Raw genomic sequence first — 13,811 nt, 5'->3', positions numbered from 1 at the left:
GTGTATTATCTTGTTACTAAAATTTTGTCTCAAGCCACAGGTTTCCAGATGCATTACATTTTTTCTTTTATTTATTCTATAAGTATAAAATTGAGATCTCTACAACCTAATCTCTTCCTGTATTGTTCTTTAAGGTAATGTTTAAAAGGCTCTTTATGATAGTTTGCAATTGAATGGTTATACCTCTGGGAATCCTTCACTACTTTATGTCCATTTTCTTCCTTTCCTTCTCCAATTTAACAAAGCCACAACAAAAAAACCTATTTAAAAAAAAATCACCTTCCAGGGGCCTCCCTGGTGGCGCAGTGGTTAAGAATCTGCCTGCCAATACAGGAGACATGGGTTCGAGCCCTGGTCCGGGAAGATCCCACATGCCACGGAGCAACCAAGCCCGTGCACCACACTACTGAGCCTGTGCTCTAGAGCCCGCAAGCCACAACTAGTGAGCCCGTGTGCCACAACTACTGAAGCCGATGCGCCTAGAGCCCATGCTCTGCAACAAGAAGTCATAGCAGTGAGAAGCCCGCGCAGCACAACGAAGAGTAGCCCCCACTTGCCGCAACTAGAGAAAGCCTGTGCGCAACAACGAAGACCCAATGCAGCCAAAAATAAATAAATAAAATAAATAAATTTATTTTTTTAAATTATAGAAAAAATGTCACCTTCCAAACTAGTGTTGACTGAGATAGTTTCAGGGTAATGCACCTTCTCCAAATAGTGTTTTGCTGTTCAAATTAATAGAGAGAAAGCACCCATAAAATGAGATGTTGTTAAGCAAATGTGTTTTCTCTTTTCTAAGAGATTATTTTGAGGAAAAACATCTTTTTCGTTTATGTGAATCCAGTATTTCTTTGCCTTGGAATTGTAAGTAATTTTTTCTACTTTATGCTTGTGGAGATGACAGCAATTGCCAACCATCTTTTGATCAGACTTAGAATTAATTGCCCGTTTGACTCAAATTTTCTTACAGTAGCTAGAATAAATTATCCTACAGATATTTGCCAGCCTGCCCCTAGCGCTGGTTTCACCTTCTGTTCTAGTTACCCCAGTTAAAGTAAACATGCCATAGAACAATATTTTGAGTGGAAGATGAAGAATAAGTTAAATTAAAAAAAGAAACAGGGCTTCCCTGGTGGCGCAGTGGTTGAGAGTCCGCCTGCCGATGCAGGGGACACGGGTTCGTGTCCCACTCGGGGAGGATCCCACGTGCCGCGGAGCGTCTGGGCCCGTGAGCCACGGCCGCTGGGCCTGCGCGTCCGGAGCCTGTGCTCCGCAACAAGAGAGGCCGCGATAGAGGCCCGCGCACCGCGATGAAGAGCGGCCCCCACTTGCCACAACTAGAGAAAGCCCTCGCACAGAAACGAAGAGCCAACACAGCCAAAACTAAATAAATAAATATTTAAAAAAAAAGAAACAGGCTTCATTACAATACCCCATAAAAATACGTTCCCTAAGTTAAAAGGAAAACTAAATGCCTCTTAACCTTTGGTAGGTAGCTCCCAACAACTTATGAAAATAAGTCAGTTAAAACTGACCTTTGGAATTCCCTGGCGGTCCAGAGGTTAATACTATGCGCTTTCACTGCCGAGGGCCTGGGTTCAATCTCTGGTTGGGAAACTAAGACCACACTTGCCGCGCGACATGGCCAAGAAATAAACCAGCCAAACAACAACTGACCTTTGTTGGCAGGAAATGAGGTAGATCGATGTGATATTTTCAAACAGTGATTTGCTATAGCTAGCATTATTTACTGATTTCCTTGGACTATGATATTTCCAATTGCTTTTTAATATTGTAAAGTTTTTTTATAACTTATAAAATTTTCAATTTTTTGTTCTTTATTAAACTTCTATGGAAGGAATATACAGGGAATTTTTATGACATGACCCACATGGATTTAAAGTGAAAATGACTTCAGGAATTTCTCCCATGAGATATTATTTGGTTGTATTTTTAAATGAAGTCTTATTATGTATATCAACTACTTATCAATAACTTGAACACTGTTTTCTATTGCCTTCGACTCATCTAAGAATTATGTGATTTTCCTCACCTATAGGGATAGGCCCTAATTAACTTTAACTCATTGATAAAGCTTATTTTTCAGGTCATTGTGATTGCGTGTTGAATGGGGTGTTTCCTGGGACCTTCCAGGAAGGATGCTTTCTTTGTATTTTGTGAGAGTTATTATTGGAAGAGCAACTAGAGGATCTTCGAAAGTTATGCTATGAGGATGTGACAACTGGCTTTGCTACAGTCATTTCTCTGAGCAGCAAGCCAACCTCCAGATGAAGCCCACACATGGAGGAGGGCATAGCTGAGAGAGTAGTAGAGAAGTGGAGTCTCTGATTGGTGCTGTGAGCCTCTTGGTCAAACAGAGACCACAGTTAGCTAAATATATGGAATATTAGTCCTGTAGTCTGATACATTTGCCTAAATGTATTTGATATCACTTTGTGATTAATTTTGAAAATACTGATATTTAATATTTTACTACTTCTAATATAATTTGTAATTTTAATCATGTTAGAAGAACACCTTAAGTTATTTGGCAAATATAGTTTTATTTTGCTGTCCATGTACTGGCATTTGTTTGCATGGAACATGCTTTATTGGATAGTATTCATCGCGTTCTGTCTGGCAGTGAGACCTGGTCACATTGTAGGAAAACAAAGTGCTGTTTAAGATAACAAACCTCATATGTATTTAGCTTCTATGGTTTTTAATAAGAAAAACATTAGCAGGAACGTGGATTTGTTATACTTGAGTTGTAATAAAGAAAAGAAACATTGATCATAATTACATGTATATCCTAGATATTAGGAAAGAAAATTTCGAAAGAGAAAAGGGAATGAGTGACCCCATGGCTTTTGACACTGAAAGACTATGCAGTTCTTTGAAATGGGAATTAATAAAAATGAACATACACAGTTCTAAATAATTTGAGAAAGAAGTCTCTAAAACTCCAATGCAGTCATGCAAAGGAACTCTCAGATTAACAGCATAGATTTATTAGATGGAAAGGGAGATGTAAAACTAAAGACAGTTATAAAACAATAGTACAAACCATTACAAACAGTGGCAGGAACCATAAAGTAAGCTTGAAGTTTATAGAAAATGACTAAGACAACATAAACTTTTTAAATGTGATATCAATAAGATGAATCTTCAACAAGATTATCAGATTTTTAAGAGGGATGGAATCATCAGTTCATATTTTGCAACTGTCAGATTCGGTAGGGAGAAACAGTCTTTGAGTTAGAAGAGATAATATTAATAAAAGAATTATAGGCCATGGTAGGAAAGCTGCTAGTTAGTAAGTGAAACATTTGACCACTTTAAGTGCATTTAATTTTCTTCATTTAAATTAATGTCTTCTCTAGAAGCCAGTAGGCTTGCATATCTACTCATGAAATCACTGAGTAATCTTGGAGAATGTCATGGCAAATATATTTGTTATCTGGAGGTGATCACACACTAGCTTGACTTTTTTTTTTTTTTAGAAAGGGGAAAATGTGGGTTCTGGAAATTACAAGCCATAATCTTGTTACTGATCGTTTGCAAATTTCTAGAAATAAATTTCAGCAGAAGCTTATGAACATTTATGAAAAATATGCTCAAATGTGGAAATTTAAATGTGTTCACCAAAAACATATCATGTTAAATTAACTTCACTTCTTTTAAGAGAATTATCAATTCAATTGAATGAGAAAAATACTGTAGTAATAGTCTTTTAATTTTAGTGAAGTATTTGACAGTCTTTGGCTGTATTTTTGGGTAAGTTATGTTGGTGAATTATTGTTTCAATTTAGAGTAAGTAGGTAGATTTATAGTAGTTAGATTCAGAGTAGGTTGAAATCAAAAACCGGTGTTTGATTAGAGGTTCAGTGTCACCCTTGAGAGAGATCTTCAGAGCATTACAACAGGATTACCTATTTCTTGTGTCAATATTTCCATCATTGATCTTGGCTGAACGTTTAGAAAGTAGGCTTATCTGCTGTAGATTATTAAAAGCTGGACTTGGATAACTGATATCATAGAAAGTAAGCAGGAATATCTTTCTAAAACCTTACCTAATTAATCTAGTACATTTATATCTTCTCCTCTTTGAACATACTTTCATACTTTACATATAATATAAATTCATAGTTTATATTGCTTCAGGGGGAAAAAAGTGACTTTTTTTGTCTACCTAATCTTTTTACCAAATTAATGTATGAATTGTATACCTTATTATAGCATAATATCTTTAATGATACAGATTTAATAATGCAAACTGCAAATTGGAAAAGTTAGTTGCTGCATATGTATATTTTTGTCTACTCTAGGAATATGAAGCACGAACAGGGAGAACCTGTAAACCACCACCTCAGTCTTCAAGAAGAAAGAATTTTGAATTTGAGCCACTCTCTACCACTGCCCTGATTCTTGAGGATCGACCATCGTAAGTATTTTAGTGATCATCAGGCACACTGTTTGAATTTTAAACTTTAATTTTTCTTATTATTATTTCATTTAAAAGATACCAAGAAATTAGATAAAGAAATGGGTTTGTTAGGGAAAATTATTTTTAATCCCAGAGATGAATCCTAACACTAATAGGGAAAAATTATTGATCTCCAAGCTTTATGCATATTTTCTAGAAATCTCTATGACCCAGTGTATGAAACATAAAATCTTGGCGTTTTATATCTGTTCCTATTTCAACCTTCCTCTGCCTTATCTTTTTTTTTTTTAACTGAAACATAGTTGATGTACAGTATTATGTTTCAGGGGAAAAAAAAGTGACTTTTTTTGTCTACCTCATCTTTTTACCAAATTAATGTATGAATTGTATGTATTCTGTATTATAGCATAATATCTTTAATGATACAGATTTAATAATACAAACTGAAAATTGGAAAAGTCGCTGCATAAGTATATTTTTGTCTACTCATACTACTACATAACTATTTGACATTTACATACATTGTGAAATGATCACAATAAATCCAGTAACCAACCCTCCCAATATAAAGTTATTGCAATATTATTGACCATATTCCTTATGCTGTTTATTACATCGTTGTGGCTTATTATATAACTGAAGGTTTGTACTGCTTAATCCTTTTCATTTATTTTGCCAGTACACCCCCCTGCCTTATCGTCACGTGATAGAGCAGTTATTTTTCTTTTCTTGACATTTAATATGCACTTATGATGTATTTGTCCTTTTTTCCTTTTTTTTTTTTTTTTTTTTTTTTTTGCGGTACGCGGGCCTCTCACTGTTGTGGCCTCTCCCATTGCGGAGCACAGGCTCAGCGGCCATGGCTCACGGGCCCAGCTACTCCACGGCATGTGGGATCTTCCCAGACCGGGGCACGAACCCGTGTCCCCTGCATTGGCAGCGGACTCTCAACCACTGCGCCACCAGGGAAGCCCTGTCCTTTTTGCCTTTTATGCCATGCAACTACTGACTGTCAACCAGTTGGTTTACTGTTATTAAGAATATGTTCTTAAAAAAAACAAACAAAAAAAAAGAATATATTCTTTTTAAAAATATTTATTTATTTAGCTACATCAGGTCTTAGTTGCGGCACGTGTGATCTTTTGTTGCAGCACGCAGGTTCTTCATTGTGGCATGCAAGCTCCAGAGAGCACAGGCTTGGTAGTTGCAGTGCGCGGGCTCTTTAGTTGTGGTGCACGGGCTTACTTGCCCTGCGGCATGGGGAATCTTAATTCCCTGACTAGGGATCGAACCTGTATCCCCTGCATTGGAAGGTGGATTCTTTATATATATATATATTTATTTATTTATTTATTTATATTTATATTATATATATATATATATATATATTTTTTTTTTTGGCTGCATCGGGTCTTTGTTGCTGCGTGCCAGCTTTCTCTAGTTGAGGCGAGCCGGGGCTGCTCTTCATTGTGGTGTGCGGGTTTCTCATTGCAGTGGCTTCTCTTGTTGCAGAGTATGGGCTCTAGGCGCGGGAGCTTGAATAGTTGTGGCACACAGGCTTAGTTGCTCCGCGGCCTGTGGGATCTTCCCAGACCAGGGATCGAACCCGTGTCCCCTGCATTGGCAGGCAGATTCTTAACCACTGCGCCACCAGGGAAGTTCCTGGAAGGCGGATTCTTTACCACTGGACCACCAGGGAGGTCCCTCACCTACATAATCCTTTAAGAGTAAGGCTTTTTCCTTTCTTTCATGTCTATGTTGACTTCTTCAGCCTTCAGTGAATTCTTTTACTTTCTGAATGCTTTTAAGACTTTCCTTTATGTGATTTTCATAAATTAGATTACGGTTGCTTTGGTATGGTTTTCTCATGTTCCATCTGTTTGGGTTTCATTGAGCTTAATGTGTCTGTGCATTTATAGTTTTGTATCGATTTTGGAAAAATTTTAGCCTTCGTTTCTTCAACAGTTTTTTGTTCTGCCCTCCCTCCTTTCTTCTGAGATGTCCATTAAACATGTTACTTGATATTTTTCCATGTCCCATAGCTCATTTGTGGTTTTGGGGGGGTATTCTTTCTGTCTATTTCATTTTGTATAGTTTTATATTATTATATCTTAAAGTTCACTTATATTTTTTTCTTCTGCAGTATGTAATTTGCTGTCAGTCCCATCTTTGGAATTTATCATTTTAGAAATTCTCATCTGTAGGCATTTGATTTGGATCTTGAGTTTCTCTTATCATGCTCCTGCTTTCTTCTACCTTCTTGAGTATATTTATAGCAGCAGTTTTATCGTCCTTGATTTATAATCCTGTTCTCTGACATTTCTGCTGATTGATTTCTTTTCTCATTATGGTTTGTATTTTCCTGTTTCTTTGCATCCCTGGTAATTTTTATTGGATACCAGCTATTGTATTTTTACATGGTTGGATATTGGACTTTCTTTTATTCCTTTAAATATTTTTTTGGTTTGGTATGCAATTAAGTTATTTGGAATTGGTTTGATCCTTTTGATATAAGCATTGTTAGGGTGCTTCCAGAACAGCCTTTAGTTTAAGGCTAATTTATCCTCACTACTGAGGCAATACCCTAAGGACTCTATCTGATACCCTGTCTCTTAGGAGGTCTTTCTACTTTGACGGGTCAGTCCAGTTCATTTTGAGATTGTTCTGCCTATTTCTTGTGTTTCTTTCCCTGGCCACCATAGTTTAATTACACGCGTCCGTAGGGCAGTGTTCAGGCAAAGCCTCTGCAGCTCCCTTCTCTCTGGTACTCTGTTATGCAAATTCTGGCTGTCCTGAACTCCCCAACTTCAAACTCTATTTCCTCAACTCAGCAAGACTGGTGGGCTCTGTTTTGGCACTCTCTCCTACCACTGAGACCTGGAAACAGGCTGTTAGGTCAGGCATTTGCAGGGTTTCCTTGTTTATTTCCTTTCTCATAAGGACTACTGTCTTGTGCTGCCTGTTGTCCAATTATCTTAAAAACTGTTGTTTAATATATTTAACTCATTTTTCTAATTAATTAAGACAAGAGGATAAACCTGATCTCTCTTATTCCATTATGGCCTGAAACAGAAATCTTAACCTTTATTCCTCCCTGCTACAACATACCTGAGGAATCTAACTCCAGAAGAGAAGAAGTAGAATGTATAATTTGAAAGTTTGTCACATACCTTTTCCACCTAGCCTGTTGAAAATAATTTAAAAATCTAATTCCAAAAACTGGACCTTATTATGACATATTTGGATATGGTAATATTCAAATGTGTTTCTTCTTGCATAGTCATGTATCTAAATCACTGCCTCTGTGATTTAGTTTATAAACCAAAATATGGTGTATACAAGTAACTGATTATCAAGTTTTTATTCAGAATGGTATCTTAAATCTCTAGTAAAGTGGAAAGCATTTTTTGTTATAAAAATATACCTGCACTTACATTATGATCTAGGAATTCTGCTCTTAGGTATTTACCAAGAGAAATGAATGCAGATAGCCACACTTGAAATGAATATTTATAGTAGTTTTTATTCATAGTAGCACCTAACTGGAAACAATCTAAATGTCCATCCACATAGATAAATGGAACATTATTCACCAATTAAAAGGAATACATTACTAATACACAGAACAGCGTGGATGAATATCAAAAATATGCTGAGCCATAAAAAGAAACGAAATTGAGTTATTTGTACTGAGGTGGATGGACCTAGAGTCTGTCATACAGAGTGAAGTAAGTTAGAAAGAGAAAAACAAATACCATATGCTAACACGTATATATGGAATCTGAAAAAAAAAAAAAAGTCATGAAGAACCTAGGGGCAAGACAGGAATAAAGACACAGACCTACTAGAGAATGGACTTAAGGACACGGGGAGGGGGAAGGGTAAGCTGGGACAAAGTGAGAGAGTGGTAGAGTGTATATATGGACATATATACACTACCAAATGTAAAATAGATAGCTATTGGGAAGCAGTCGCATAGCACAGGGAGATCAACTCGGTGCTTTGTGACCAGCTAGAAGGGTGGGATAAGGAGGGTGGGAGGGAGGGAGACGCAAGAGGGAAGAGATATGGGGATATATGTATATGTATAACTGATTCGCTTTGTTATAAAGCAGAAACTAACATACCATTGTAAAGCAATTATACTCCAATAAAAACGTAAAACTATATATATATATATATATATATATATATATATATATATATATATATATATATATATGCTGAGCAAAAGAAGCCAGGCACAAAAGAATCTATACAAAATTCTTTAAAGGCAAGTGACTAATCTGTATTGATAGAAATCAGATATGTGATTGCTTAAGGTAGGAGGTAGGTAAGTACTAAGTGTAAAGGGGTCAAAAAGAAACTTCCTGGAATGATAGGAACATTCTATATCTTGATTGGTCTGTTGTTTGCACAGGTATATAAATTTGTCAAAACTCAACAAACAGTACTCTTAAAACATGTTTGTCCGTTTTATTGTGTGAAATTATACCTCAAAAAAGTTGACTAGGGATTTCCCTGGTGGTCCAGTGGTTAAGACTCCGCACTCGCAATGCAGGGGGCCTGGGTTCGATCCCTGGTCAGGGAAATAGATCCCTCAGGCTGCAACTAAGACCTGACCCAGCCAAATAAATAAATAAATATTGAAAAAAAAAAAAGTTGACTAAAATAAAAAACTATAGTAAGTGGGTTTAACAAATAACCTAGGATTATTGGCTAAAATTGGACATGTTTAAATGATATATAAACAAATATATATGTTATATAAATTTATATACACACAAATGTATAACAAATATTAGCAACCTGGATTCTGATTCCTTTCTAAGATGCAGAGTTCTTTTCAACCTTATACTTTTTCTTTTTTTTTTTTTTTGTGGTACTTGGGCCTCTCACTGTTGTGGCCTCTCCTGTTGCGGAGCACAGGCTCCGGACGCGCAGGCTCAGTGGCCGTGGCCATGGCTCACGGGCCCAGCCTCTCCGCGGCATGTGGGATCTTCCCGGACCGGGACACGAACCCGTGTCCCCTGCATCGGCAGGCAGACTCTCAACCACTGCGCCACCAGGGAAGCCCTTTATACTTTCTTAATGTATGAAATGTGAAGGTTGGGTTAGAAATTCTTTGTATCCAGCTATAAAAAGAAAAGAAGTCAATAAACTTAAGTTAGTCTTTTAAAAGTTGACGTAAAATTTGTTTTTCCTCAGAAATCTTCCTGCCAAATCTGTGGAAGAAGCTTTACGTCACCGACAAGAATATGATGAGATGGTGGCTGAGGCTAAAAAACGAGGTATAAAATTTAACTCCAATTGGTATATTTAATTTATTGGTATCAAAAGGAAATGAATTTCAGTAGGATGGAACATGGTGAAATTGACCAAGCCTGTCTTTAAGATGATGCTGATTTCTTATTTTTCTAACTAAATTTGTTCTTAAAGAGAAATAAAATGTCATTCTAGAATCACAGTTTTTCTATAAGTACTTTTACAAAACTATTATGAGGAAAAAGGCAGCAGACTATCTATGAGAGACTCTGTAATTGTGTCATAAACCTGGGACTACTAGTATCTTAATTTATAAATGAAGATATTATTCATGAATCTATTCCTGAAATAATTTTTACTTGTTTAAAACAGAAATTAAAGAAGCACATAAAAGAAAAAAAATAATGAAAGAACGATTTAAACAGGAAGAAAACATTGCAAGTGCAATGGTAATTTGGATCAATGAAATACTACCCAATTGGGAAGTAATGTAAGTAAGCAGACTTTTCCTGAATTTCAGTCTGTCTCCAAAGGTCTCGTTTCCGATTTTGTATTTTTATGACTTCCAGCGTGTATCTTATGTTTTAGCTAAATTATACTATTAACCAATGTTTGAAAACTTTCATGCTTATCTCTGTGCTTTGCTTTTGTAAATCCCTGTCTCTAATGCCTACTTCCCTTACTGACCACCCTCTGTGCCTGTCAGAATTTTACCTATCATTTGAGTCCCATCTGAAATGTTAGTTGATCCATGAAACTTCTAATTTCCTCAGTTACCATATTTTCTTAATTCTAACATACCATCTATTGCAAGATGCACTATTGATGTAATAGCAGGTTTTTTGGCAAAGAAAATGTTAAATGTGTACCTTCATTGTAATATGCATTTATTAAATGTTAACTATTAAAGTGGCTTCTAATATGCTTCTCTCATAATCAAGATGGTAAGATATATATGATCTTTCCCTTCTGTGATGTCTCATTATACTTGGAGACTAATACACTTCTTGCCTTACTTTGCCTTTTATTTTTTGACAGTATTTTTACACATACCTTATTTTTCCTCTAGACTGGACGGTAGGAGATGTCTTCTGCAATGCCTAGTGTAGGATGTGCATTGGGAATTTGTTGAATATTGTCACAGTGTGACAGATACTATATTAGGCTCTTTATACAAGTAATCACATTTGATTCTTATAACCTTTACTCCCATTTATCTTACAGGGAAGCTCAAAGTCAGAGAGGTTAAGTGATTTGCCCAGGGTTGTACAAGTAATGGTTAACCAGATTTGAACTCAAGTCTATCTGATTTTAAAGCGCACACTTCTTTCAGTAGACTATGCTGCCTTTCAAAGACTAGGGCTTTACCCATAGTAAATATGTTGTGATTTTGTTTTTGGTACTGAATTGGCAATGCGTTTTTATGTTCCTTTTATCTTCTTTTTTCATAATTGTCCCCATGTTTCTGATTCTCTCATTGTATCCTTAGTATAAGTGGCAGTTGTAGAAGGCAGTTCCCTTTAAATTACTATATATTTTTTGGCTTTTTTTGCCTACATACATGAACCCAAGAAAAGAGTGCATCGCATACTTAACTCTCTGTGTTCTGTAGTCACTTGGTCATAGACTAGATAAACCATCATGCAACTAGTGTTTTTGGTATAAAAAGTAACTTTCTCCTTTTTTCTCCCCCTTTAATTCTAGGCGTAGTACAAGAAGAGTTCGAGAATTGTGGTGGCAGGGATTGCCCCCTAGTGTCCGTGGGAAAGTTTGGAGTCTAGCTGTAGGAAATGAACTAAATATCACTCCTGGTTTGTATTCTATATTCAGTTACTCCCACACATGCAAACAGCCATCTTCAGCGTTCCAAAGCAGATTAGTAGATTGGTCATTTGAAAAGGCCATATATGGCCATATACCATATGTGTCATTTTAAGAGCATGCTTCATTCCCTACCCCCTTCTAAAACCTGGTAAGATTTAATAAGTAAGTTACTATATTTCATATTATATAAATAAGGTTTGTGGGTTTTCCTTTAGTTTACAACCATCAATAATAATCTTGACATCTAAATATCTTAACCGTGGGTAACTTCAAAAACTTCTGGGTCAAAAAAAAACAAACAAACTTCTGGGTCTAGGTAACAATAGGTGAATAAACATATACAAGGAAAAATAAAATAGTTGTGGAAAAGTTTCCTCTTTTTTAAAAACCATATATTGAGGGAAAGCTAGAAATTTCTTTTCCTATCTTTCTACCCAAACCAGTCATTTTGAATTTTTTTATTTAAAAATTTTAAAGTTTAAAAAACAAAAAGAAGTAAGATTCTCATTGTTTTTATTTTCTTAAGTTTCTTAAAACCTTTACGCATAGGAGTAAAATGTAGATAGGAGTAGAATGTAGTGTAGTTTTGATGAACTAAAAAAAATTACATACAATAAGGATATTATCAGTAGGGTAAAATAATTAGTAATAAAAGATAATAAATGGTCTGAGTGATAATGATAATGTCAGATAAAGGTACCACAGAAAGACTTAGGGACTCTAATATAATAATGTAAATAATACATTGTTACTTAAAATTTTTTATTTACATATTTATTGAAAAACAGTCAAGCAATAGTAAAGTACAAACTGCATGTTTCGTCCCCCTCTTCCACCCAAAATTCTGCTCTTGATCCTACTCTAGGTAGCATTTAGCAATTTGGTGTATGTTCTTCCAGATCTTTTTTCTATGCACATAAAGAAGTGTACATCTACATATGATAATTTTTAAGCCTTCTCTTTTTCTTCCTTTTATTTTTTCCCACAAACCATCTGAACATCCCTCGATATCAGTGCATAAAAGGGGCACTTATATGTCCTGTAGCTGCACTGTATTCCACGGTTTGGCTATAGTATAACTTATTTAACCATTTTCCTAGTGATTGCTAAATCAGAGATGTATATGTTAAAACAATATCAGGACTTCGGTCCAGTGGTTAAGGCTCCAGGGTTCCAGTGTATGGGGTGCAGGTTCAATCCCTGGTCAGGGAACTAAAATCCCACATGCATGCAGTGCAGCCAAAAAATAAAAACAAAAAACACAACATCAAGGTACCTGTCTTTTTTTACTCCTCAAAAGTGATTAAAATTAATGAAAATTACCCACATGGAGGATGACTGAAAATAATTTAGAAATATTTACCAAAAGCATCCAAAAATATAACCTTTGATGGATTTATTCCAGTTCTAACACTTTAAGTAAATAAATAATCAGGATTGGTTTCAAAAGCTTTTCTACAAGGATATTCATTACAGCAATCAGCATTATATATAGTTGTACAGAATTTATAACAAAAATCTAAATGTTTATCTTTAGTCTTAAAAGTGATGCCAACTTTGAATAGCATGATCATGTATAGTTTATAAAATTGATTTTCACAAAAATCCTATAATGAACATGTCATTTTAACTTGACATGTTCTTTAATTAAAAAATTAGAATTTTTTTAAAAAATTAGAATTTAGGGCAAGAATTGAGTTTTAAATTAAGCCTAAAAAAGGTATTGTATTGGTTAAAGTTTTAGGAATCAGTTTTGCATATAGGTGAGATGAAGAAGTATTGGTGACTATTTGAAGTTTTGTTTGCAGTTTTGGTTTTTTTTTGAGAACTTTGGCTTTACACTTTTAGGTATCCTGACAACTTAGACATTAAAACATTGGTTAAGTTGGTATTAATCTTTTGTGATTCTCTAATAAGAAAGTTATTTTTTAAGCTTGAAATTTGTAAGGTTTGTAAAATAACTGGGTCATTTATTTTCAGTCATTTTAGCTTCTCTCTACTAAACAGTTATGTATTCAGGAGTGAAATGGGTACTCATTCTCTTCTTTTTCATTAGTGGTGGGAAGAAAGCTAAATTTCAGCAGAAGTAAATTTAGTTTTGATAACTTTGTTTATTTTAGGGGCTCTAATAGTTTGACTCTCTTCCTGTTGTATTTGTCTTAATCATGAAATTTATAACCATTAGAGAATAGTAACTAAGAATAGGGGTTCTAAAGTCAGTCAAATGTGGTTCAAATCTTGGTTCCACTCTGTATTAGGTTTGTGACCTTGGGCA

The 13,811-nt window shown here is 35.4% G+C and overlaps 1 protein-coding gene and 1 non-coding gene across 2 annotated transcripts in view; both read left to right on the top strand.

The window, feature by feature from the left end:
- The window catches only part of TBC1D12 (TBC1 domain family member 12), a 94,088-nt gene that overhangs the window by 64,311 nt on the left and 15,966 nt on the right, over positions 1-13,811 (top strand). Inside the window, exons 3-6 of the mRNA XM_065894192.1 lie at positions 4,329-4,444; positions 9,656-9,738; positions 10,085-10,202; positions 11,417-11,523. Coding sequence (XP_065750264.1) covers positions 4,329-4,444; positions 9,656-9,738; positions 10,085-10,202; positions 11,417-11,523 — 424 coding nt within the window. The remainder of the gene's footprint in view (positions 1-4,328; positions 4,445-9,655; positions 9,739-10,084; positions 10,203-11,416; positions 11,524-13,811) is intronic.
- Positions 8,966-9,038, top strand: TRNAA-CGC (transfer RNA alanine (anticodon CGC)). The gene has a single exon. It is a non-coding gene; the product is annotated as a tRNA-Ala (tRNA).

The sequence above is a fragment of the Phocoena phocoena genome, chromosome 16 (genome assembly GCF_963924675.1).
Source record: "Phocoena phocoena chromosome 16, mPhoPho1.1, whole genome shotgun sequence".
Taxonomy (NCBI): domain Eukaryota; kingdom Metazoa; phylum Chordata; class Mammalia; order Artiodactyla; family Phocoenidae; genus Phocoena; species Phocoena phocoena.
The sequence above is the reverse complement of the archived record's forward strand: the minus strand, read 5'-3'. Positions and strand labels throughout refer to the sequence as shown.